The 27361-nt window shown below is 43.2% G+C and overlaps 2 protein-coding genes and 1 non-coding gene across 6 annotated transcripts; all 3 read right to left on the bottom strand.

Moving 5' to 3' along the window:
* Positions 1-1884: 1884 nt before the first annotated feature.
* LOC112225808 (extracellular serine/threonine protein kinase FAM20C-like) lies at positions 1885-15949 on the bottom strand. Of its 3 annotated transcripts, XM_042307569.1 has the most exons (11): positions 15167-15949; positions 13118-13672; positions 12744-12922; positions 8767-8845; positions 5376-5468; positions 5130-5245; positions 4574-4754; positions 4160-4269; positions 3789-3870; positions 2534-2593; positions 1885-2267 (listed from the first exon to the last, which is right to left on the bottom strand). In XM_042307569.1, the coding sequence occupies exons 2-11, from the start codon at positions 13669-13671 to the stop codon at positions 2015-2017; spliced, it is 1707 nt and encodes a 568-aa protein (XP_042163503.1). In that variant the 5' UTR covers position 13672; positions 15167-15949; the 3' UTR covers positions 1885-2014. The 3 variants fall into 3 exon arrangements, 2 of the variants coding, with proteins under 2 accessions (XP_042163503.1, XP_024245671.1); XM_024389903.2 differs by having other exon boundaries at positions 13118-15949; XR_006080151.1 differs by having other exon boundaries at positions 2198-2267; positions 3762-3870; positions 13118-15949.
* trnaa-ugc lies at positions 6504-6576 on the bottom strand. Its single transcript has one exon. It is a non-coding gene; the product is annotated as a tRNA-Ala (tRNA).
* A 1686-nt stretch (positions 15950-17635) lies between the features above and the next one.
* On the bottom strand, positions 17636-20876 carry LOC112225809 (dynein axonemal light chain 4-like). Of its 2 annotated transcripts, none has more exons than XM_042307535.1 (4): positions 20589-20876; positions 19879-19978; positions 19675-19758; positions 17636-19197 (listed from the first exon to the last, which is right to left on the bottom strand). In XM_042307535.1, exons 2-4 carry the CDS (start codon positions 19948-19950, stop codon positions 19033-19035), a joined length of 321 nt encoding a protein of 106 aa, XP_042163469.1. In that variant the 5' UTR covers positions 19951-19978; positions 20589-20876; the 3' UTR covers positions 17636-19032. The 2 variants fall into 2 exon arrangements, with proteins under 2 accessions (XP_042163469.1, XP_042163468.1); XM_042307534.1 differs by having other exon boundaries at positions 19879-19962; positions 20589-20860.
* Between the last annotated feature and the right edge of the window lie 6485 nt (positions 20877-27361).

A 27361-nucleotide genomic window follows, 5' to 3' on the forward strand; every position in this document is an offset into this window, starting at 1 on the left:
AACCAACCACCTTCCTTTTGTGATTGCCTTCTATCTTATGTAACCATACCAAAAGTAACATACTAACATACTAATTTGAGTGTCCTGGATTTATGTTTACTATGTTACGTATAGTCTATGAGACTAGTCTGACTCAAAAGTTCACAGGCAACCTGCAAGGTCCTCGCTGCTGGGGACTTCGGACACCCTTGTGAGGCTGAGTAGTACCTTATGTTCTGTAGAAATTCCCCCCAAAATTTTTTTGACCTCTGCTAGCTATCTTCACCGCTAGCTATTTGGACTCGGTTAGCCCACGCAGCGTGGCTGATGATAACTTGGCTAGCTCCTGGGAATAGCTTAAATGCAGATTTTAGAATATTAACATGAAAATCTGTCGCCAATTGGATGGAAACATAGCTATTGAGGCACAAACTTTAGAAAATCTCCAGCCCAGTAGAGGCTACCATCCCCCGGTTTCACACCTCTGGCCCTGGCTACTGTGTTGCTAGGGGGTTGCTTAGGGCCCTTCCAGAACACTCTTCACAGGCTCTCAAACCTCCAACACAGTCTGCGCTTCAGTTAGACACAGGAGTGCAGAGAGACAACAGGTCAGAAGAACTCTGTACCACCTCAACACAACTCACCACTGGACCCTTCCTATAAGGACAATCCTCCACTCTGGACTTACCAACCATGTGTTAGTGATTGTATGGTTAGTGACGCACTATCAATAATTAATCTCCTCTTCTTGTTTGCTGTGTGTGCCTGTATGTTTCGGTGTGGCAATAAAGTGTAAATTGTTTCCCTGTCTCCTGCTGGTCATTATCAATCCTCTTTCTGGGACTCTGGGACAGTTGCACCTATAAACGAAACCAGCACCTCTATTGGAGACCACCAGATGGTGGTGCTCTTCTTCACAAACTAACTGGCTAACTCGCTGCAGTTATGACATCACTCAGACGGAAGCTAGGCTCAGGCTAACTGACCACACAATTCTACCTGCAACCCGGTAGCTTTGCTAGCTCTCCCCCTCACCTAGTTAACCTGCATTCAGTCTCAGGCACTAACTAGACCGTAGACCGTAGACCCAGTCACATGGCTCTGCGGTCGTGGGAGTAAGCTAAACTAAGGGGCTAACACTACCCTAGCCCAACCGCTAAGCACCGAGGATCGCTGCTAGCTAGCGAACGCATCTCAACCCCGTGGCTATAGCGTTCTCTACTGTGCTAACCACTACTATTATTCAAAGTTGTAACATTTTCACTGCATAAGGGCTATCCCTGATGCAGTAAAACAATTTAACATTGAATAATGAAGTAAGCATTATACAACATAATTTTGAGCGTGAACTCATTACACGTCTTTGTTTGTCTCAATTCACAGGTTTTACGCTCCAGCCAAGCTTTTGGGAGAGTGCGATATTTCTCTTTTGGTTAGGGAGGTCATGGATAGCCTCGATTCCTCCCTCTATCAGTCCAATGACTCCTTCTCGGGGTAGGCGAGGATGATGGCGAGATTAACCTCGCCAGTCTTCTCAAGGTGACAGCAGACATAGAGACCGACCAGGTCCCGCCTCCTCAGTCTTTTAGAAGGAGCAGTCCTGAAGACAGAGACGCCATCCCTCCACTGAAGTTTGGGATCAAGTGGCCAGCTCCCCTGGGGAACGTAAACTGATAAACGGATCTGTACGATGGGAGGACACGTCCCACTAGTACAGCCTCAGTGAAGCAACTGCTTCCTTCTATCCCAGCTTACAGGCTGACTACTCCGAAAAGTTGTGAGTTCTGTCACCATAACTTCCTGATATACTGCATTCTCTTTCTACTGAGTGCTGGCATTGTTGTGATCAAATGGCCTTGCTGTCTGAAAACTCAAGTAACACTACTCCACCCTTGTAATGCTAAAACACTTTATAATTTTTGTTTTCATTAGGCAACACACACAGTTAAAATGTGCCATGAATGTATACACATAATTAACTGATTGATTGATAATACAATAATCTCATCATCAACCACAGCTCCAATGACATATTCTAGTGCCGGTATAAGTTAACATCATATCCCTGTAGGTCATCATGGATAACGTCATCATGGTGCTCCAGACAGGTGTGTACAGCCTGCAGGATGGTTTTCAGACGACGGTCCAGCACGGAGAGGTGTTGTACAGAGAGGAGGGGGGCCACACTCTCCAGGGGATCCTGGGACAGAGACTCCCTCATGACATCACTCAGACGGAAGCCCGGGAGGGACAGGAGACGCAGACGCATGAGAGTGGAGCGACGGATCCTGAGACAGAGAAAGAGATTTGGGAGAGAGAGAAGAAAAAGACAGAGAGGAGGACAAGGGGAGAGAGAGGAGAGAAAGAGAGAGAGAAGGAAGACAAGGAGAGAGAGAGAGAAGGAAGACAAGGAGAGGGAGAGAGAGAAGGAGGAAAGGGAAAGAGAAAAAGAGAATGAGAAGGAAGAGAGGGGGAGAGATGAGTCTCCTCTTGCACTTTTTTTCTGCTGCACTTGTCCAGATCTTTATATCTTTATACAAGCTGATAGTTTTACCTGCAACACTGTCGTAAGGGCACCAATATGGAGGGTTCATCCACAGAATGACGCCCAAACCTAAAAATAACATTGTTTCCACAATATTACACAACTGTTATATCGGTATGTATAAACTACAACAACTTCAACATATGCACTGGCGACGCATCATTCAGGGCAAGTGAGGCACAGCCCAACCACTGTCCAGCAGATGGCCCTGTTTTGCATGTAATTCTGGCATTAATTCGTGTGACAACATTATATTGTATCAGTTAGCAAACAATGTAAACAAAATAACTGCTTGAGTTAATATTACAGCATACTCGACTCCTCCATGTCATATCATTGTTTTGGTCAATATTCTTTGAGTAAGGCAGATCCAGAATGCAGCTGTTTCAGCCTCGCTCATGTGCCTTCTGTGGTGGAGGGGCAGCCAGAGAAAGCACAGAGCATAGGCGTTGTTGATCTTCTCTGGTTGCGCGTGATTGGCTCAGGGTGATGTCACTTACAACACCCCAGCCCCTACTGGGAGAGCTCACTGACGACCAGGCAGCTTCTTCCCATTGGGTGCTGCCATAGAGTTCAGTTGGCAGTGCCTGTCCAAGAAGGCTCAAGGTCATTTGTCACAGATAAGTCTACATCTTTTCTCCAGTGATTGGACTGATGTTTGTCAACTTCATTGTTTATCTTCTAGCCAGCTGAAAAGTTATCATGTTGACTATCTCCTAGCAAATCATTTTCAAGCTATGTAGAAAACGTAGAGATAAAACATTTCGATGCTCATCAGCCACTAAACATTGAAATAAGCCCACCCGTTAAAAAGAAAGCAAGCTGGAAAAGAAGATTCAACTGTGGTTGGTGGTGAATAGAAGCAGTGGCTAACATCTGTTTTGAGGTAGCTCTACGACGCGGCTTGTTAATGTTTGATGCCACTGTTATACTCATGGAACTGTAACTATGCAATGGATGAAGTGAGGGAGTAACTTTATAAACGTTGTTGCTTTATTCTAAAACGGAGCGTCTTGGTAAAAGGCAGGCAGACACACTCAGAATGGTGTTTTGGCTGCGTTCCAATACTTTAATAATGTAATATTGTAGACCCATGCTGAATTTGACTATGGGAAATAAACTGATCATAACTGAATGTTATAACCTTTGTCTGTAGTGGTTTCGATGCATATTAGCTTTTTTGATACATCCAATATTTTAATGTTAAAATCGCCACTGAACATACAGTATGTATCACCTTATTGATGGAAGGTATGGTACTCACGCCCTCCCGTTGTCTAGGTGCAGCAGGAAAGTGTCATTCCCAAACTTCTCAAAAGTCTCGTAGTGATGTCTGTCCATATTACCTTAGTAGGAATTAAAGCAAAACAATAGTTTATTGCTTTCTGTCTATTCAAAATCTGTTCCACATTATCAGTGGACTTAAACCTTGGCACATTCCTAATATGGTCATGTGGGGAAATGTTCAGAATATTTAGTCATTCTTATAGAATGTATTGCTTCAGTGACTCGATAAAAAACTTAAAGAAGAGAAAAATCAAGGTAGTGTGTTGAATTGTTACTGATTTCAAGAATATTGGAATTACTGAAGTAGTAATAGTAGTAGAAGCTGTGTCGTTCAGTGTGCTTACTGACTCATGAGGAAGTCCAGAATGACCATGTCAATTAGATCCACTAATCTGGTGCCTTGGTTGTATGGAGGAGTCTGTTTCACCGTGTCACAGTAATCTGGGTTCTTTTCCCATCTGAAAGAGTAGCAGCTGCATGTGAGGTATGGACTCGAACACGTGTATGCTTTAGTCAAATGCACGGGTTTATTCCCAGTGGGGGACAATATGATACTACTACACATTATTACATTGCATTGATCAGTTGAATTCTATCAATGCAATCCAAACGTTGAATTATACCTCCAACCCATCAGTTTGCCATCTACTGTACCAGTATATAACCACTAATACAGATATACACTTCACTTGGTTTCTTCACAACCCCTCCCATAGTTAGAGACCCCCAGGCAAGGGGCCCATTTCGGTACCCACTACCCACGGTGCCAGTTTGGTGCGGCTGTAGGAGCGCCTCCAAGGGGACCTCCAGGAGCGTCTGGGGGCCAGGGAGAGGTCAGGCAGCATGGAGGCCAGGGACACCTCCAAGACCTGGGGTCGACCACACACTGGGTTCTCTGTGGAGCAGTAGTATTCACACTGGCCGTGGAAACACAAATTACCCACTGGGGGAGGCGGACGGAGAGAGAGAGACAAGGGGTTGGGTGAATAGTACAGTTAACTGACTAAATGCAAGTAGTAGGCCTACAGTGGACAGTTGTTGCCAAATATTTGGGGTCATAACCCATCTAAAAGCATTTAGAACTTTTTCTTGTGACCAGTCATAAACCCAACACGACACAGAAAAGTAAACTGTAGCCCACCAGTGCAACCCAACCAACCGTTTGGGAAACTCTGGACTTGCACATAATGCAAGCCACTATACACACACAAGCTTAATAACAGAGAAGGAGGGACATTTGGTTGCTATCTGTGCTGATTGGACACACCAGGAGAGTTAGATTTGATTATGAAAGCTGATTGGACCAACCGCCACACACCAGGAGAGGTGAAGAAGGTTCTGGATAGTTTGTGGTCTGTGGTGATAGCTCTGATCTCTGTGGTTATGTTGATGAGTCTACCTACCACTGGAGGGATTCTACAGAAACCTAGCACCCTGAGAGAGGACACACACACAGATAAAGAGAGATATAAATCAGTGGTAGTGATTTAGAAGTTATTTTCTTCTCTTTCTTTTGACACACAGATTAATCTCAGATGGGAGGTCCATTTTTTATTGTTTTCACCTGTCTAGGTGGAAGGCAGCAATCTCTGCATTGTGTCTCTCAAAGTCAGAAAAGTAGAACAGGTTGAAGTCTGTCTCTGCATCTCTCTCCTGCCTGCATAAAACACACACAGAACAATGTGATTTTTCTCACCTCCAAAATAAGATTACTGTGAAAGAGTAAGAGTGTTATGTGACTGATACAATAAAGTTGTATTGTTGTGTTGTATTGTATAGTATCATATCGCATTGTAAATCATATTGTATATCATAAGGTAGTATATCGTATTGTAAGCCGTATTGTATATCATATTGTTCTTTGATGAACTGCAATGTGCCTTTTACTATTGTCTAGGCTCAGCTCTGTCAGCTGAGGTTGCTCTTAAATGCTGATAAGACAAAGTTCATGGTTTTCATGAAATCTAAGATGAAACCATTAAAGCTAATTTATGCTTGATCTGAAAATGTGGTCGGAGGTGCCGTATGGAGGGTGTGCCGCAATTGCGGACCCTCCAGAGGCATGCCGAGGTCAAATTGAGCGCTGTACCGCATCGCCACATTCTGCCCAAATTTGAACAATGCGGAGGGCTATATATTACTCTGCATTGACATGATTGGTTGACGGTAGGTGGGGCGGGAAGGTCCAGTATAAACACAAACTTACTTCCTTGATAACAGCTCTGCTCTGCTTAACGAAGCGCAAGAAGTAGAAATACCCTGACTTCTGCAGAGGCCGTGTCGCAGTAAATGCTGTATGGCCACTGCAGATGTCGGATTGACCATGCAGAGCCTTTTAGACTCTTCCATGCATAGTCACTATGCAGGACGAGCAAATAGAAAAGGGTATCAACTTACTTGAGTTTCTTGTTAGATGAGTGGTTCACATCTAAACCCCACATCTAGGGTCTTGTGAAAAAGCTCAAGCTGAAATTGGGGTTTTATTTTCAAAATAAGTTGTGTTTTTCTTGCCTGTAATCGACTATGGTGATAACTTGTACATGTTTGCCCCTGTGGCATCATTACATATGCTGGACACTGTGCACTGCTGAGGTTTGTTACAAACTCCAAATCCTTCCCTCGTCCCTGCAAATGTTTTAGTTTTATCTTATCCAGAGCAACGTATAGTAGTGAGCGCATACATTGTCATACTAGTCCGCCGTGGGAATCAAACCCACAATCCTGGCGTTGCAAGCGCCATGCTCTACCAACTGAGCTACACGGACTGTACCCTCTATATGAGAGTGGGCTGGCCTTCCTTAGCTCTTCAGAGGCGAAGTCATTGGTACGTTTTTATTTATAAGGCCATGCTAAGACTGCTCCCAGTTTACCTGTGTACCTACATTGTCCATCAGATTAATGACAATTATCGCCTATGCTCACAGGACAGCTAGGTGAGAGCTAGGAGAGCTAGGTAAAAAAAGCGTTCCAGTGCTCTGCCCTCTCTTCTTGGAATGAGCTACAAAATGACTTGAAACTACAGGAGTTCCTCTCCTTCAATTATTTTAAAGCTAGGGTAAAAACTATGGTGGAAAATTATTTGAAGGGGCGGTCAATATTTTGACCCCTAGGTTCAAACACTCCAATGTGCCTGTTAAATGTATTAGCTGATGTTTTTAAACTGTAGTGCTTTGTGTTTTTACGTTGTAAATGTTGACAATTTGTGTGCTGCTTTTTTTCGGCCAGGCCTCTTTTGCTAAATAGATGTTTAATCTCAATGAGACTAACCTGGTCAAATAAAGGTCAAGTACAGTGCCTTGCGAAAGTATTCGGCCCCCTTGAACTTTGCGACCTTTTGCCACATTTCAGGCTTCAAACATAAAGATATAAAACTGTATTTTTTTGTGAAGAATCAACAACAAGTGGGACACAATCATGAAGTGGAACGACATTTATTGGATATTTCAAACCTTTTTAACAAATCAAAAACTGAAAAGTTGGGCGTGCAAAATTATTCAGCCCCTTTACTTTCAGTGCAGTAAACTCTCTCCAGAAGTTCAGTGAGGATCTCTGAATGATCCAATGTTGACCTAAATGACTAATGATGATAAATACAATCCACCTGTGTGTAATCAAGTCTCCGTATAAATGCACCTGCGCTGTGATAGTCTCAGAGGTCCGTTAAAAGCGCAGAGAGCATCATGAAGAACAAGGAACACACCAGGCAGGTCCGAGATACTGTTGTGAAGAAGTTTAAAGCCGGATTTGGATACAAAAAGATTTCCCAAGCTTTAAACATCCCAAGGAGCACTGTGCAAGCGATAATATTGAAATGGAAGGAGTATCAGACCACTGCAAATCTACCAAGACCTGGCCGTCCCTCTAAACTGTCAGCTCATACAAGGAGAAGACTGATCAGAGATGCAGCCAAGAGGCCCATGATCACTCTGGATGAACTGCAGAGATCTACAGCTGAGGTGGGAGACTCTGTCCATAGGACAACAATCAGTCGTATATTGCACAAATCTGGCCTTTATGGAAGAGTGGCAAGAAGAAAGCCATTTCTTAAAGATATCCATAGAAAGTGTCATTTAGAGTTTGCCACAAGCCACCTGGGAGACACACCAAACATGTGGAAGAAGGTGCTCTGGTCAGATGAAACCAAAATTGAACTTTTTGGCAACAATGCAAAACGTTATGTTTGGCGTAAAAGCAACACAGCTCATCACCCTGAACACACCATCCACACTGTCAAACATGGTGGTGGCAGCATCATGGTTTGGGCCTGCTTTTCTTCAGCAGGGACAGGGAAGATGGTTAAAATTGATGGGAAGATGGATGGAGCCAAATACAGGACCATTCTGGAAGAAAACCTGATGGAGTCTGCAAAAGACCTGAGACTGGGACGGAGATTTGTCTTCCAACAAGACAATGATCCAGAACATAAAGCAAAATCTACAATGGAATGGTTCAAAAATAAACATATCCAGGTGTTAGAATGGCCAAGTCAAAGTCCAGACCTGAATCCAATCGAGAATCTGTGGAAAGAACTGAAAACTGCTGTTCACAAATGCTCTCCATCCAACCTCACTGAACTCGAGCTGTTTTGCAAGGAGGAATGGGAAAAAATTTCAGTCGCTCGATGTGCAAAACTGATAGAGACATACCCCAAGCGACTTACAGCTGTAATCGCAGCAAAAGGTGGCGCTACAAAGTATTAACTTAAGGGGGCTGAATAATTTTGCACGCCCAATTTTTCAGTTTTTGATTTGTTAAAAAAGTTTGAAATATCCAATAAATGTCGTTCCACTTCATGATTGTGTCCCACTTGTTGTTGATTCTTCACAAAAAAATACAGTTTTATATCTTTATGTTTGAAGCCTGAAATGTGGCAAAAGGTCGCAAAGTTCAAGGGGGCCGAATACTTTCACAAGGCACTGTAAATAAAGATCATAAGTCGTATCGTGATTTCTCACCTCATGGGTTTGAGGAGGGCCTGTCCGTAGTTGGGGAATGACATGATCAGCTTGAGCTGGGTACCCCCACTCTTCTGCACTGAAACACACATAACAGACAACGCTACAACGTCACCATAATAATCACACACCAGCATGCAGACCCTCAGAACACAGAGACATATCACTTACCGTACATTAAAACATATGAAAGTCACAGGGTCTCCACAACATTCAAAGGAAATACACCATAGGTACCTGTCATTGACTGCACTGATGGTGATCTTTTGGTAATAGTACAGTATTTCTAGTGGATTTTACATAAATGCAGTTACCCCTGTTCTCCACACGGCGTCCTCATTACATAAAGTACAGAATGTGGCCGAACATCAAAAACTGTCTGGTATCATTTAGTGGTGATTCTAGAATCTAGGGATTTTAGAGTGGAGGAGTGAGAAGAAGAGGAAGATGAGGAGGAGTATATGAAACGTGGCTATGGGCCAGCCCACACACAAGCTGATTATTGCGTAATCTTTTATGCTCAACACGTACAGTATTCAAAGTGTGTGTGTATGCGTGTGTTTGTGTGTGAGCATATGTTTGTGTGTGTCTATATGCATGGATGTGTGAGTGGGATTTTTTTATGATCAGTGCAGGATTATATTGACTGACCTCAGAACAAAAGATCAGAGGAGCTGGAGATTTCGATTATCTGGCTTTCACGTTTCTACTCTGACTGTTTCTTTACTGTCAACCATTTGCTGATGTTCTAGTTTGGTGTAATCACTTTGTGTATTTTGCAGTTTAAAGACTTATAATTGCTTTCAGTGGTTTTAGATTTTATCCTCACAGTCTATGGTTGATTGGTTAGTGTTTAAGAATTGCTTTTGGCTTTTGTTTGTTTCTTTAGATTGTGTGTTTAATTATGATACTCACTCACTCACTCACTCACTCACTCACTCACTCACTCACTCACTCACTCACACACACAAAACACTCACTCCCACTCCCCCTCCCCTTCCCCACACGCTCAAACCCATACACAGTAGCTTGGCACACAACAAAATGCTGGGTTAAAAACAACCCTATTTGGCTTCTTTGGTAAACCAGCGCTGGGTAAATATTGGACAGAACACACACTGGGTTAGTTTGACCCAGCCAGTTGGGTCGCGTTAATATGGATTATACAAACATGGGTTTATTTTACCATCAGTTTTTTTAACCATTAGTTGGGATGAAATAACAGCTCCATAGGTTATTTTCAAGAGGCATGGCCTATTAGAGACATGGGTTTCAGACAATTATTTTTGGCCACCTGTAATAGCAAATGTATTTCCTGTTCATCATGTTTGTACACTGCAAATTTCTTTTTTTGCACATGATATATTATAACATAAAACTCATAACATTATTATCTACATATCCCAACATAGAAATATCCATAGGGTCTTGGGAAACATTGATTAAAGTGGCAGTGTTCAACCTTAACATGAAATAACAACAAAGCAGATGAACCGGAATTACATTTACTTTCACGGGTGGCCAAAAATAACTATCTAAAAGCCACGCCCCTGCTAGTCTTCTGAGCTCACCCACTGAGTCATATTTCGATAACCCAGCACCAATAACCCATCACCCGGCACCAATAATCCAGCGTTTTTTAAAAAGAAAACAACCTAAGTGACCCAACGCTTGCAACCCAGCATGGTCAACCAAACAACCAAGCATTTTTTAGAGTACTGCAACTTCCATGTTTGCATGTGATAGATAAACAAATGGGTCCCAACCAAGGCTTCTGAACAGTCTCACAACAGACAGGATTTGAGGGCCATCAGACAATGTTTTACAGCCTCCCAGGGTAATCTCTTCATTCACTGTAATGCCAACTCTTTTGTGTCTCGTGTGTATGTGTGGGTTGAATGGGCCCGTGGACACAAAGCTAGGGTTAGGATTGGGGTTATGGCTAGGTTTAGAGTTGAGCCGGGATGTGGACATGAAGCTATGGTTAGGGTTATGGCTAGTGGTCTGTATAATTCAGGAATAGCATATATTGAACAAAAATATAAACGCAACATGTAAAGTGTTGGTCCCATGTTTCATGAGCTGAAATAAAAGATCCCAGAAATGTTCCATATGCACAAAATGCTTATTCTCTCAAATGTTATGCACAAGTGAGCATTTCTCCTTTTCCAAGATAATCCAGCCACCTAAAAGGTGTGGCATATCAAGAAGCTGATTAAATAGCATGATCATTACACAGCTGCACCTTGTGCTGGGGACAATAAATGGCCACTCTAAAATGTGCAGTTTTGTCACACAACACAATGCCACAGTTGTCTCAAGTTTTGAGGAAGCATGCAATTGGCATGCTGACTGCAGGAATGTCCAACAGAGCTGTTGCTAGATAATTTTATGTTCATTTCTCTACCATAAGCCAACTCCAATGTCGTTTTAGAGAATTTGGCAGTACGTTCAACTGGCCTCACAACCGCAGACCATGTGTAACCACACCAGCCCAGGACCTCCACATCTGGCTTCTTCACCTGCAGAATTGTCTGGGATCAGCCACCCGGACATCTGAAGAAACTGTGCACAACTGAAGAATTTCTGCACAAATGGTCAGAAATCGTCTCAGGGAAGCTCATCTGCGTGCTTGTCGTCCTCACCAGGGTCTTGACCTGACCGCAGTTCGAATTCGTAACCAACTTAATTGGGCAAATGCTGACCTTTGATGGCCACTGGCACGCTGGAGAAGTGTGTTCTTCAGAGGAATCCTGGTTTCAACTGTACCGGGCAGATGGCAGCGTATATGGCGTCATGTGGGTGAGCGGTTTCTTCCATGGACTGTATTCTCACAATTAAGCATGTTTGGGATGCTTTGGATCGAAGTGTACGACAGTGTATTCCAGTTCCTGCCAATATCCAGCAATTTCGCACAGCCATTGAAGAGGAGTGGGACAACATTTCACAAGCCACAATCAAGATACTGATTAACTCTATCCGAAGGAGATGTGTCACGCTGCATGTGGCAAAGGGTGGTCACACCATATACTAATCAAAGGGCTACTCAGACCCTTCTTTTACGCTGCTGCTACTCTCTGTTTATTATCTATGCATCGTCACTTTAACTCTACCTACATGTACATATTCTCTCAATTACCTCGACTAACCGGTTCACTGTAAGGTTGTAATCGGCGCATGTGACAAATAACGTTTGATTTGATTTTATACTGACTGGTTTTCTGATCCACGCCTCTACCTTTTTTTAACAGATGCTTATCTGTATTCTCAGTCATGTGAAATCCATAGATTAGGGCCAAATGTATTTATTTAAATTTACTGATTTCCTTATTAGAACTGTAACTCAGTAAAATCTTTGAAATTGTTGCATTTATATTTTTGTTCAGTGTAGTTTACTCCATGTCCAGTTCATGCTGATTGATACAGAGTTGACCTCAACTTCGCTTAGTAACACAGTCATCATCTTGTTTGTGGAGTTTGGGCTTCCCCTTGGGGTTGAAAGATAAAACAGTACCATCACCATTTTAAGGCTCATGCATTTATCCCAACTGACTTGGAATAGCTACAGTACTTTAGTTTGTTTAAAAGCAAGCTACAGTGGTGCCACAGGCTGTTGTACTGCAGACAGTCGTGTTTGAATTACAATATTTGTGGCTTACTCAAAAAAGCTGCATAAATTAAAGGGATACTTTGGGATTTTGGTAATGAATACATAATCCTTTACGTACTTCCCCAGAGTCAAGTGAACTCCTGTATACCATTTTTAAGTCTCTATGTCCAATATGAAGGAAGTTCTAGGTAATTTTTTTGAGCTAATGCTAACTAGCCTGCTAGTATCCTTCCAGTCATTGCGCTAACACTAGCCTCAACCACCACAACCCTAACCCTAGCTTCCTGTCCACACCCCAGCTCAACCCTAATCGTAGTCTTATTCCTAATCTTAGCTACATGTCCACACCCCAGCTCAACCCTCTCACCTGCGCTGAGGATGCGTTGTGTGGCCATCTGTTGAGTCACCTCGGCAACGCTAGGGTCATTCCTGTCATACAGCTCCCAGCGAGAGATCCCAAGGTGGTACCTCAGCCAGGCAGGGTGGGTGTCCGCACTTCTAGTCCAATTAGCTCGGTCATAGCCATCCTCCTCGCTGTCACTCTGCCTATATGGAAAGAGCAGGGGAAGATGGATGGGGAAACAGGCCAATTAAGCAATGGGTATCAAAAATGTATGAGAAAAGTAATATGCTATGACAGAATGATATACTTTGTTGTTATCTAGAACACATTTTCTTTCCTCTTTAATTTTTCTACTTTGTTGTTATCAGTGGTCTTCCACTCCTCTTTCTCTCACTCACCACTCACTATCTTCACTGCTTTTGTCACTGTCCTCCTCCTCATCTTCCTCCTCACTGTCCCCTCCCTTGTTCTTTGGCTTCAACTTCAGCAGCCAATCGTCTTCCAGCAGATGTTTGCGTGGCAGGTTGTACAGCGGGTGGCTGAAGAGGGCCTCCAGCTTGGAGCGACTGCTGATCCGTTGGCTGACTTTGGTGGCCATTTTGGTTTGAATCAGCTTTTTGTCCTTCTCCTTCTCATTGACAATGTTGAATGAGGCCTCCACCTTGTGGTCTATGTGGGCGGCCATTTTGGTAAAGTCTCCATTCATGCGACTTACTGGTAATTTGTGTGAGCTGCTTTGTGAGGAAAGGGAGTGAGATCTCCCCTGTTTTCCATGGGGAACAGTTCCAGGAAAAGACAAAGAGGAGGAACAGGAGGAGGGGGGGGGGATAACGCAGGATGTTTGGAGGACGGAGAGACAGAAGAGGGCCAGGATGAGGTGGAGAGCCAGGGACAGACATGTCAATACCAAACAGACGGAATGAGAGAGACGACCCATGCCCTGCCTCGCCATGCTGGGAGAGAGTGAAAACATCAATTCACATTACCTCCAAATATAATCTGCTTTATAATATTCAAAACTCAGAAGAAGGCAGTTGTTGAGTCAAGAGTCATGACAGATTAACAGGCATAAAGGAAACAAAGGGAAATGTGACGGAGTCATAACCGGGCAAGCAGGCGGACAGACAGACAGAAAAGACAGCCAGCCACCAGACAGCCAGCCAGAAACAGCCAGCCAGTATTCCTTAACACAAATCTAACAATCTCCTCTCCTCATCAAAGCACAGACACAATGTGATTCCAGTTAGCTACCCTGAGAATCAAGCACCGCTAAAGAGAATCAATATATTATTGAAGGCCCACCGCTCCAACATTCCCAGTATGAAGCAGCAGTAGGATGGCTAATGCATTACTTACTTTGTTTTTTCACAAGAAGTTGTGAGACTCTCTCTTCCCCTCACTCTCTCTGGATCCTCAATAAATGTGACAGGGCAAAAATACACTTGTAGTACATTTTCATTTTGTCAATTTTTTTCTCCCTTTCTCTCCCTGACAGACAGCTGATAGTGGTCCTGTTATCTGTGTGGCCACACTAGTTCAAACAGAACAGAGGTAGGAGCCAGGTTAGAGTGACCGGGATGGACGTTACAGTGAGGAGGGGACATTCATATTACCCTTTTATTTTAGGATTCGTTTTTTAGAACACCAGATACTTTCAATAGAAATACATATTGTAATGCGTAATTGGATTGAATTGTAGATGGGATTTATTACACAAGGCACACACACACCGATACAGACACACACACTCTTGACGGGTCGTCACCCACTGGCTCTCATTCTCTATTTTCAGCCTCATTAGTCTACAGCCCCAGCCCTCCGTCTACTGAGCTTGCATGCCAAATGGCACCCTATTCCTTATATAGTGCACTACTTTTGACCACCAGGGCCCTTCCTCCAGAAACAGACACACGCACGCACACCCACACAGACGCGCGCACACACACACACACGCACGCACGCACGCACGCACACACACACTCAGCTTCACATGTTTGTAGAGTGTTGTAGTAACATACTGTAGTAGTATTACTTCACAAAGCACCCATGAGCACAGACCAGATCAAATATTTGTACTCCTTCTATCCTCCCCCTCTTCTCTCAGCTTCATCTATCTCTCCTCAATTCCCACGCTCCCCCTTTCCTTTTACCCTCCCTCCAGCTCTCTTACCTGCTGATAAATGCATTCCTCATCTACCTCTATCCCTTTAATTCCTTCCCTCCATCCCTGATTATTTCCTGATGGGGCCAGTTTATTCATCAGACAGACAGACCAAAGCTTCAAAGTCCGTCCTGTTTCCCTCAAAGCAGTTCATGTAGGTTGCTTGGAAACTACCCAGAATTCTCACCATAATTGTCTGTTACTTCAAACCAAAAAAAGAAAGGTACAAGAACAACGTTGACCCAGTCGACTAATGTGTTGCACCTCACTGCCGTGGCAGACTTACTTATACAGTGTTGAGACAGAGAGAGGACGAGAGGGAGAGTGTTTCTTGTTACAGATGGTGGGTGAAGTGATGGCGTGGCCAGCAGAGAGATGAGGGTAGAGCTCTTTGATGGCAGAGTCACTGTGGGTTGCGCTGGTGGTTCAGTTACTCCCTGGCTACCAATTAATATTTCATTTCGAGAGAGAGTGAGAAGAAAAAGAGTGGGAGGAGAGGGAGAAATTAAGAGAACGTTAAAAAAAAGTGATGGAGTGAGGGGAAATATCATGCATGGTAAATGAACAGCAAGAGGGGACATGTGGAATACCAAAACATAGTGCTGGTAACATGTGTTAATGTGTCATGTTAAGACTGATCCAGAGATTCCACACACATAGCCACACACACAGTTAAATAATCCCTGTGTAATCCTGCATACCGACATTCCAAAAGGACTGTCATCCTTATCCTTATCCCATTCTCATAATGCCTTTTTTCTTTAACTCCTTAACTCTTTTTCTCCATCAATCCATCCCCTCTCCCTGTTCCAAGGCAACAGCTTGTGGGATAGTGCTAATCCTCGCTGTCTCCCACTGGGACAACCTGTCACTGGCTATAGAGGAAGAGAGAGTGTGTGTAAGTCAGTGTGTCAGACTGTGTGTGTTGGTGAGAGAGGATGGAGGAAGTAGAGGGAAAATAGGAGGGGGAGGCCCCCACAATAAAAAATCCTAGTTTTTTATAGAAAACTACAGTACTTACTATAGAATTATATATACTGAACAAACATATGAATGCAACATGCAACAAATTCAAATATTTTACTGAGCTACAGTTCATATAAGAAAATCAGTCCATTGAAATAAATTCATTAGGCCGTCAAATGACTGGGCAGGAGTGCACCCACTGGGGATTCAGGCACAACCAATCAGAGTGAGTTTTTCCTCACAAAAGGGCTTTATTACAGACAGAAATACTCCTCAGGTCCTGGATAGGTGTGGTTACACGTGATAGGCCGGTTGGACGTACTGCCAAATTCTCTAAAACGGCGACAGCTCTGGTGGACATTCCTGCGGTCAACGTGCCAACTGTAAAACTTGAGACATCTGTGGCATTGTGTTGTGTGACAAAACTGCACATTTTAGTGGCCTTTTATTGTCCCCAGCACAAGGTGCAGCTGTGTAATGAGCATGCTGTTTAATCAGCTTCTTGATATGCCACCTGTCAGATGGATGGATTATCTTGGCAAAGGAGACATTTTCACTAATAGGGATATATTTGTGAGAAATATATTTGAGAGAAATTTGTGCATATGGAAAATGTCTGGGATTTTTTATTTCAGCTAGTGAAACATGGGACCTACACTTTACATGTTGAGTTAATATATTTTTGTTCAGTGTAGTAAACTGTAATATACTTTAAAATAATATAATCCCTCGAAGTGTAGTACATACTATAGAATTTTGTAGTAAACTAGAGAATACTATAGTAAACACAACAGTATTATCTCAAGAAAAAAAAACACTGTAGTAAATACTACAGTAATGTTTGCAAAAACACTACAGTGAATACTGTAATATTTATACCATAGTATACTATAGTATTTTTTCATGTGGGGGGATAGAGATGGAGAAAGCAGAGGCAGAATGAAGACCTGAACGGGAAAGAGAGAAAGAAAAACAATATAATTTTGGTCCAGCTGAATAGACAGACAGAGGGAGAAATGAGACTAAGGCAGAGAGAGCAACAAATAAAAAGGAAGACATGAGGGAAACAGATGACTCGGGGAGAGAGAGCGAGAGAGACTAGAGGGTTCTGGGAATCTAGGATGATTTAGAAGAGGAAAAGAGAATTAAGATTTAAAACCACTCTTACTGCTTGCACCCAATAACAGTGTGAGACGGAATATGGAGCAGTATGTCATTTGTTCTCTAGTCTAGGTGATAGGACGCACGTAGGTTCACTCACATTCATAGAAACTCAAATTTCAGGGTCAGTGCTGTGCTCACACACAACCTGCACTTTATATTTACATTTTAGTCATTTAGCAGATGCTCTTATCCAGAAGGACTTACATGAGCAATTAGGGTTAAGTGCCTTGCTATATAGAACTATTTACTTCAGAACTTGTCCTATAGATAAGAAGGACCACCAAGGGCCTAGCAGTAAATTGCCTTCTCTAATATGAAACTATTACATCAAAGGGCAGATTGCTCTGTTGGTTGTCGCGTTTTAAAGGGCGGGTTGCCCTTGGTTATAGTGTTAGCATGGTGGCTAATTAAAAGGGAACTCTGTAGGGTTTTGGTCTTTCCAACACCTCCATAGCCAAATGTTTTGCAACGGAAAAACCAAAATAAGTGTTTCTTACTGGACAAATTCAGGTAGGTCCCTCCCCATTTCATCTCGTTTGCTTCATAGTGAATAGACACTAGGGACATCCTGTATATATAAATCCCCAGTCCACATACTTTCAACAAACAACACCCACAATCGGAAGATTTGAAAAAACTCTAACATTTTTATCACTTTCAGAAATAATTTCATGTGCAATGAATTTATGAATGTATGCAAACACACAGTGTTGAAGTGAAAACAACAATACAACGCATCGGTGTTATGGTACCTGGTTGCATCCACGGTTGACAACATAAAGGATTCTATGTGGCATTGAGACTGTATGCCTAGTTGATATCCATTGAAATGCAATGCCTAGGCCTAGGAAGTCAGAATAGCTCATGTAATATCATCAGTTGTGATACAAATTCAGAACAACAACGACACCTATCCATGACTATCTTATAACGTTGGCGTGACAGAAAATAACTATTATTTCAACAAGAAGCTCTTTCATAAAAAGCCCATGATGATCATTTACAAAATCAGATTCCATCTTCACATTCAAATTCAAGTATTTAATGTACATTGAGAGGATATAAAAGTCCCTGTGATATCTTATCAGTTATAGGAGGAGTAGAGACACAGACAAGGGTGACTTATGGGACTCATGTCTGAAAGGTGAAGACTAAAGGTATACTACTATAGAAGGAGATAAAAAATCATCTATAGAGAGGATTGGAGAAACAGAGACTGTGTGAATTGAGAGCAATAAGAGAGACTGAGAGAGTGTGTGTTTCTGTGTGTAAGGATGTTTTTCAGCAGATGGCATGGCAGCCCACCGCGACGACAGTGTGCCAACGTACAAGCGGAATGGAGGAAAGACAGAGCTGGATGCATTTTTTTCAAAGGTGAGCATGAGGAGATGTTGATGAGAACACACACACACCGCCTCGAGTTAAAGAAGTAGAGCAGAAAGTAATAGGGCAAGAGAGTGCAAGTGTTTCAGCACCACTGAATTCCATCAGTAGGATAGTAGGAGACAGCAGACTCCTTCATGCAGTGAACTCACTGCTCTGTAGAAATGATCACGTTTGTATACAGATAAAACTTCGTCATTTTCATACTGTTTGCGCACATACAAGGCAAGAGTGTGACATGCTGATATTGAATACAATATATCAATTATGACTCAGCCTAATCAATCAATGATGTATGGGACATCACAGGCAGGCAGGCAGGCAGGCAGGCGCGCACACACACACACACACACACACACACACACACACACACACACACACACACACACACACACACACACACACACACACACACACACACACACACACACACACACACACACACACACACACACACACACACACACACACACACACACACACACACACAAAATCAGTAAATAACAAAGAGAAATACTGCAAAGCTCAGAGATTGGTGAATCATCCAGGATGTGTATATAAATATATAAACACACTCGTTAGGTAGAGACAGACTGGGTGGGAGGGGTGTGTGTGTGCCTGTGTGTTTGTGTGTGTGTGCTAAGCACACTTCCACACACACACGGCCAGGCTGCCTCCAAAGAACATGTAGAGCAGGTTCTTGACCTCGTGTGTCACCTCGAAGCCAAAGCCCTCACCAATCACCACGTGCCACGAGCTGCCAAACTTTTTATCCATCGACTCTTTGATCATCTTCGCCGCATTCTGAAATGGAAAGAGAGAGAGGTTAGAGAAGATACAGAAACCAAACCAAATCCCTGGTTCCTATCCGTAAGCCCTTGTCAACACCGCCTTGTGGATTTGAGAGTAAAGGATAGAAGTCAGCAATATGGCTGAAACTGAATACTTATCCATTGATAGGGATGAGGGATCCATTTGGAATTGGGCCTATGAGAGAGGAGAGGAAGTGATGGAGGGGGTAAAATACAGAGGGCAGGAGGAGAGAGGGAAAGAAGGAGAGAGAGACAGAGGAAGAGAGAGAGAACCAGTGTTCTAGTCCAGATGGACACACAGGTTTGCTGGAATGAGTGGTGAGGCAGGCCGACACAATGCCAGACTGGCTGAGAGGGTGGATTACATACAGGCCTGGTTTTAAAAAGTGACTGGTTGGATTAAAGCAATAGTGAGTGTGCTGTACTAATCAAGCTGCACTTCGCACAGTGTATAGACAGACGGACAGACCTCATTATTGGTGGCAAACTTCTCACAGGCTGTGACACACAGTTCCATCGTTTCCACTCTCATCTCCTCTGGCATGTCTGTGTGCTGTGAAGAAATCAGAACAATACATTACAACACTCAACGTTTACTCCACGAAACCGACGGTCGCACAGCTTCTACTTGTGAACCACATATGTGTCACAGCAGCGAAACGATCTGTCTCACCCTGATGAGTGGGAAGCTGTGGAGCCTCTTGTAATCGGCCTCCTCCTTCTTGCTCTCTGTTGTCTCTGCCATTCCCTTCTCCTTCTGGAGAGAAAACTCACTCACATTTGAATGGAAGCATAGCCTTAGTATTTATTTGGCAGGTTAAAATGTTAGCTACATGTTGCCACAATGTTTGTCAAGTACTACAGTAGGCATGAGCAAAGGAGGCTGAACTAAAAGAGACCCTCCTAGTCCTGCTCACTTCGTATTAGTTTACTTCCACCCATGACAACACAAGCAATGAATGTAGTGACTGCAGGGTTGGTCACTATGGCCAGGAAAGTGACATGCATGAATGACATTGTCATGCATATTTAGGCAATTATCAAAAATGGGTGAAATGTTACCCACAGAGTTTACTAGCTAACGTTAGCTAGCTAGTAACGTTAGTCTGTATACGTGTAACGTTAGGTATGACTTTGACAGGTAGCTACCTAACTAGGCATCTGCCTACAGTAACATTAGCTAGTTACTGTACTGTAGCTAGTTGTCTTGTGGCTTGTGTAGGTTGTTGCCTTGCCTCCTCACTAACATTCTCTTAGTTGCAATGCAACCAACACTGCAAGTTAATGAAAAGAGTTGCAAACATAGCACGCCGTTATGAGACTTTCTTCTTTGAATTATACTTGGTTATGGATAGCAAGTTGGCTAAATAGCTGGCTACTTACCTCTGGCTAGTTTACCACGACAAGCTAGGTCCATTTATTGTTGATATGGAAACATGTCGGCCATAGCAACCGCTTCTTTCTTGCCAGACTCTCCTTCTTCTTCTTGTGCGTTTCTGGCAGACGAGACTCTGTCTTGCCTATTGCTACCTTTCTCAGGTCGGAGTGCGAATTACACATTTAAATATTTAATAGCCTCACACCCGTAGCAGGCCGATGGAATAGAGAAACGACAACAGCTTCCTTGATATTTTGCTCTGCCTTTCATATTTTGCTCTGCCTCTCATTTAAACCCAACTCACATATATATATATATATATAAAAGTGATCCTAACCTCAGCATACCGCCTGCAACAGGACATGCTTCACAGTCTCTACCTCCCCACAACTCGCATTTCCCATCTGGGTGTTGACCCACTAACAATGGCCCAACCTCAGCCTTGTCAACAGAACCCCATCCCCCCTTTCATTCCCCATGTACACCTACTGACCCTACTCACAGACTTCTGGATAGAGAAAAAATGCCTTCCCCGCTGCTCTCTATCCCACTCACGTTGCCACTTCTGGGTCAACCCCTCTGCTATGATGATCCTACATTCCACCCCCCCAAACAGGACCACCACATCTACCTCCTCCTTCTTCAGAGCTACCTCTGCTACCTTATTTGCAGCAAGGCTCAGTGCAACATGGCAGTGTTGCCATTGTTTATTAAAGTTTTTCTTTGTAATGTAAAAAAAAAAAAAAAAAAAAAAAAGACATCTTCAACCCCCATATCACACACTCACAAACTGTAAATATATGTGTGTATGTTATACTATCAATTAGTGAGAGAGAGCCTCAAATATCACATTCAATTGTACATATCCACTGTATACATGAATCACAGCAATGTTGGTTCTGGTTTCAATCACATCTTTGGCCATGTTCTCGTGGGTCAAACAAAACACCCTAATGATTGGTTGACCCACAATGCAGGTGATGGCTGCAGGATGAAGTTGGTGAAGATCAACCGAAGAACTTTGCAGTCGATTGCAGTCATGACCTTTGATCACATGTTTTTTGTAAATTTCATGCAGTTGTGGAGTAGGCTCAAGTCTGACATTTTCGTTGCACATAATGCAACACTCTTTGTAAGGCTTGGCAAAAGGGATCTGCATGAACGCACTCACTCTTTTCACGACACTTCAAGACAGCTATGACTAAAAGTGATTTTCGTAGCAGGTTAGGAGAACATTTTCACTAACCCTAACCCTTTTCCTAACCTTAACCTAATTATCCTACTCTGTTAAATAAATAATCCTGACCTGCTGCATAAGTTCTCCTAACCTGCTATGAAAAAGTCACTTCCGGTCGTAGCTGTATTGAAATGGCGTGGAAAAAGTGGTTGTGTTTGAGCAGACCACGCTTGTCAAGTCGGTGACCATCGTTGCATTATGGGGTTATAATAGTTTTCCGACTTGCACCTACATGTCGATTGCATGAACTTGACAAAAATCACTTCATCAACAGCAACTTCATCCTGCAGCCTTCACCTGCATTGTGGGAGGCTCTATTGTCAACCAATCATTAGGGTGTTTTTGTTTGACCCACATGAACGTGACCAAAGATGTGACTGAAACAGAAACCAACTTTGCCACAATTCATGTATGCAGTGGATTATGTACAAATGAATGTGATATTTGGGTTTCTGTCACCAGTTGATTGTACAGTACAATGTGCACATACACTCCGGGATGCTGGCCTTCTAGGCAGAGTTGCAATAAAAAAGAAAAGATTAAGATGGGCAAAATAGACACTGGACAGAGGAACTGCCTAGAAGGCCAGCATCCCGGAGTCGCCTCCTCATCGTTGACGTTGAGACTGGTGTTTTCCAGGTACTATTTAATGAAGCTGCCAGTTGAGGACTTGTGAGGTGTCTGTTTCTCAAACTAGACACTCTAATGTACTTGTCCTCTTGCTCAGTTGTTCACCGGGGCCTCCCACTCCTCTTTCTAATCTGGTTAGAGACAGTTTGCGCTGTCCTGTGAAGGGAGTGGTACACAGCGTTGTACGAGATCTTCAGTTTCTTGGCAATTTCTTTCATGGGAATAGCCTTCATTTCTCAGAACAAGAATATAATGAGTTTGAGAAGAAAGTACTTTGTTTCTGGCCATTTTGAGCCCTGTAATTGAATCCACAAATGCTGATGCTCCAGATACTAGTCTATAGAAGGCCAGTTTTATTTCTTCTTTAATCAGAACAACAGTTTTCAGCTGTGCTAAAATAATTGCAAAAGGGTTTTCTAATGATCAACTAGCCTTTTAAAATGATAAACTTGGATTAGCTAACACATCGTGCCATTGGAAAACAGGAGTGATGGTTGCTGATAATGGGCAACCGTAGATATTTCATAAAAAATCAGTCGTTTCCAGCTACAATAGTCATTTACAACATTAACCATGTCTACACTTTATTTCTGATCAATTTGACATTATTTTAATGGACAAAAAAATTGCTTTTCTTTCAAAAACAAGGACATTTCTAAGTGACCCCAAACTTAGAAACGGTAGTGTATATATTTTCAGTTTGTGATATGGGGGTTGGAGAAATGGTTATTATAAACAATGGCTCATTAACTTGTTACACTGAGCTTTGCTGTTGGAAAACCACATCAGTATCCGACTATCAGCTGTTGCAGATGAACCTCCCCCGACTTCACTCCTCGACTTTCGTCTACAGTCGGTTGCTTTCACCTTACCAATCAAACTTGCCTAGTGTTTCTCTTTCATTACATAGAGGAACGAGCACGTGATGGTATGTCTTCCGGAAATCAAAAGTGATCAAATCCATGAAATCCATAACTAAATGTATTCGCTGTAGTCTCTAGCCAACATTGAAAACACTAGTTAATGTCCAAAACATTTTCTTGGTCTTGTACAGTCCTACTGTAACAGGGTGGATGTGACTCTCTTCTATGGCAGCCAAACGTCTGAGGGGGCACGAGTATGTGAGTATGGCTGAGGGATGGTCCAGAGTTTTTTTTTCTTCCAACACCTGAAACAGCTTTTCCTGCAATCTAGAGCAATAATCATTATTTATTTTATTTATTTATTAGGATCCCCATTAGGGAAAGGGAAAGGGGGATACCTAGTCAGTTGTACAGCTGAATGTGTTCAACTGAAATGTGTCTTCCGTATTTAATTAACCCAACTCCTGTTAATCAACATCCACGTCATTAGCCGACGCCAATGGCGACTGGTTACAGTGAGAAGCTTCCTCTTGAGCGGACAGCTTGATGAAAACCAGTCAATGTTCAGGTCTCCAAGAAAATAGACCTCTCTGTTTACATCACATCAGGCATTTCATACATATTATTTAGCACTTGTCAAGAGAAAAAAAAAGCAAGAGAAAAAAATAAACATTCAGCAATCCATTAATCAGTTGATGTGTGTAAGTGTGTGTGTGTGTTCTGTGGGGTTGAAGCTACGAACCCATAGGCTTGGCTTGCTCATCCCTTCCAGGCTTTGGGAGGGAGGGGGGACAATGAGCCTGTCATTCCATCTTCGTAACATTGCAAAAATCAGCAACCTTTTATCCAAAAATGATGCAGACAAGCTTATCCATGCTAAACACAGCTGCTTAGAATCCTGACTAGAACCAAAAAATGTGATGATATTACTCCAGTGCTAGCCTCTCCACATTGGCTTCCTGTTAAGGCTAGGGACGATTTCAAGGTTTTACTGCTAACCTACAGGCATTACATGGGCTTGCTCCTACCTATCTCTCCGATTTGGTCTTGCCGTACATACCTGCACGCTACGCTACGGTCACAAGACGCAAGCCTCCTTATTGTCCCTAGAATTTCTAAGCAAACAACTGGAGGCTTTCTCCTATAGAGCTCCATTTTTATGGAATGGTCTGCTTATCCATGTGAGAGACGCAGACTTGGTCTCGATCCTCAAGTCATGACTGAAGACTCATCCCTTCAGTAGGTCCTATGATTGAGTGTAGTCTGGCCCAGGGGTGTGAAGGTGAACGGCAAGGCACTGGAGCGACAAACCGCCCTTCTGTCTCTGCCTGGCCGGCTCCCCTCTCTCTACTGGGATTCTCTGCCTCTGACCCTATTACAGGGGATGAGTCACTGGCTTATTAGTGCTCTTCCATGCCGTCTTTAGGAGGGGTGCGTCACTTGAGTGGGTTGAGTCACAGACATGAACTTCCTGTCCAGTTTTGCACCCCCTCGGGCTCGTGCGGAGGAGGAGATCTTCGTGGGCTATACTCAGCCTTGTCACAAGGTAGTAAGTTGGTGGTCTGTTGTTATCCCTCTAGTGGTGTGGGGGCTGTGCTTTGGCAAAGTGGGTGGGGTTATATCCTGCCTGGTTGGCCCTGTCCGGGGGTATCATCAGACGGGGCCACAGTGTCCACCGAACCAACACCTGTCTCAGTCTCCAGTATCTATGCTGCAATAGTCTACGTGCTGGGGGGCTAGGGTCAGTCTGTTATATCTAATGTAAATATCCTGTCTTGTTTGGTGTCCTGTGTGAATTTAAGTATGCTCAAGCTTCAACTGTTCTGCCTGCGGCTAGGGACCCTGCCTGACCTGTTCACCGGATGTGCTACCTTGTCCCGGACCTGCTGTTTTCAACTCTCTCTCTACCACACCTGCTGTCTGAATGCTCGGCCATGAAAAGCCAACTGACATTTACTCCTGAGGTACTGACCTGTTACACCCTCTACAACCACTGATTATTATTTGACCCTGCTGGTCATCTATAAACATTTGAACATCTTGAAGAACTATCTGGCCTTAAATGACCATGTACTCCTATAATCTCCACCCTGCACAGCTGTTTTGTCTGTGTTCCTTTTCACACCTTGTTTTCAATTGCTTTGATTTCTGTGGGTATATAGGGCACCTGTTACCTGCCGTAATTCGTGCAGGATTAGACTTGTGTGTATTGCGCGCGATTGTATTTGATGTTTGTTGTGTTTTCGCTATTACGCACGTGTATGTAAAGTGTCTGAACTGTGTTTGTTCCTCCGTGCGTTTGCACGAGTTTCTGAGTATTCGAGAGCGTAGTTTTGGGATTTTGTCTGTGCCGTTTTGTATTGGTGGACTATATTATTAAACACGCTTCTCAGACATCCCTGCTCTCCTGCGCCTGACTCCTACACTTCTCACCAAGACGCATGTTATCACACATATAACAACACAGAGTAACACATGGATTAAAACAAACATACATTCAATAATACAGTAGAAAAATAAGTCTATATACGATGTGAGCAAATGAGGTGAGATAAGGGAGGTAAAGGCAAAAAAAAAGGCCATGGTGGCGAAGTCAATACAATATTGCAAGTAAAACACTGGAATGGTAGATTTGCAGTGGAAGAATGTGCAAAGTAGAAATAAAAATTATGGGGTGCAAAGGAGTAAAATAAATAAATACAGTAGGGGAAGAGGTAGTTGGTTGGGCTAAATTATAGATGGGCTATGTACAGGTGCAGTAATCTGTGAGCTGCTCTGACAGCTGGTGCTTAAAGCTAGTGAGGGAGATAAGTGTTTCCAGTTTCAGAGATTTTTGTAGTTCGTTCCGGTCATTGGCAGCAGAGAACTGGAAGGAGAGGCGGCCAAAGGAAGAATTGGTTTTGGGGGTGACCAGAGAGATATACCTGCTGGAGCGTGTGCTACAGGTAGGTGCTGCTATGGTGACCAGCGAGCTGAGATAAGGGGGGACTTTATCTAGCAGGGTCTTGTAGATGACCTAGAGCCAGTGGGTTTGGCGACGAGTATGAAGCGAGAGCGTACAGGTCGCAGTGGTGGGTAGTATATGGGGCGAGGGCCAGCCAACGAGAGCGTACAGGTCGCAGTGTTGGGTAGTATATGAGGCTTTGGTGACAAAACGGATGGCACCGTGATAGACTGCATCCAATTTGTTGAGTAGGGTATTGGAGGCTATTTTGTAAATGACATCGCCGAAGTCGAGGATTGGTAGGAGGGTCAGTTTTACAAGGGTATGTTTGGCAGCATGAGTGAAGGATGCTTTGTTGCAAAATAGGAAGCCAATTATAGATTTAACTTTGGATTGGAGATGTTTGATGTGAGTCTGGAAGGAGAGTTTACAGTCTAACCAGACACAGGTATTTGTAGTTGTCCACATATTCTAAGTCAGAGCCATCCAGAGTAGTGATGTTGGACAGGCAGGCAGGTTCATTCCTCTTCTGACACACAGCTTCAGGATAGTCCTTGTTGGTGAAAGTCCTTGTTGGTGAAGATGTATGTTCCTCTCAAGTTCTTGGCACTTTACATAACAGATACCTTGTCCTTGAACCTCAGGAACTTGACCACTATTGGCATGGGTATGTCACCTGGGCCTGTGGTGGGGATTCCAGTCCTGTGGGTGCACTCCACCTCAACCTTCCTGTTTTCCATCTTCAGTTTTTCCGAGATCATTTTCCTCACTTTATCCTCAGACTCCGTCCAGGTTTCATGTGGTGATTCTGCAATTCCATCCACAACCATGTTGTTCCGCCTTGATGATTGTCTCTCGAGATAATCAGATTTCTCTGTCATTGTTATCATGGATTCACATACAGAACTGATGTCCTCTTTCTCAATGACTTTGCTGTCATCTTGCCGTTCTCCTGTTTAAACTCATCGAACTGTCCCTAGGAGAACTGCAAACTGTTCTTCAGGTCCTGAACCTCTCTGGTCAGGTCGTCCATTCTTTTATTAGTTGACTCCACCAGTATTTGGACACAGCACATGAAGCTATTTTTGTTTGTTTAAAATAACC

Source organism: Oncorhynchus tshawytscha, linkage group LG27 (genome assembly GCF_018296145.1).
Source record: "Oncorhynchus tshawytscha isolate Ot180627B linkage group LG27, Otsh_v2.0, whole genome shotgun sequence".
In the NCBI taxonomy this organism is placed as follows: Eukaryota; Metazoa; Chordata; class Actinopteri; order Salmoniformes; family Salmonidae; genus Oncorhynchus; species Oncorhynchus tshawytscha.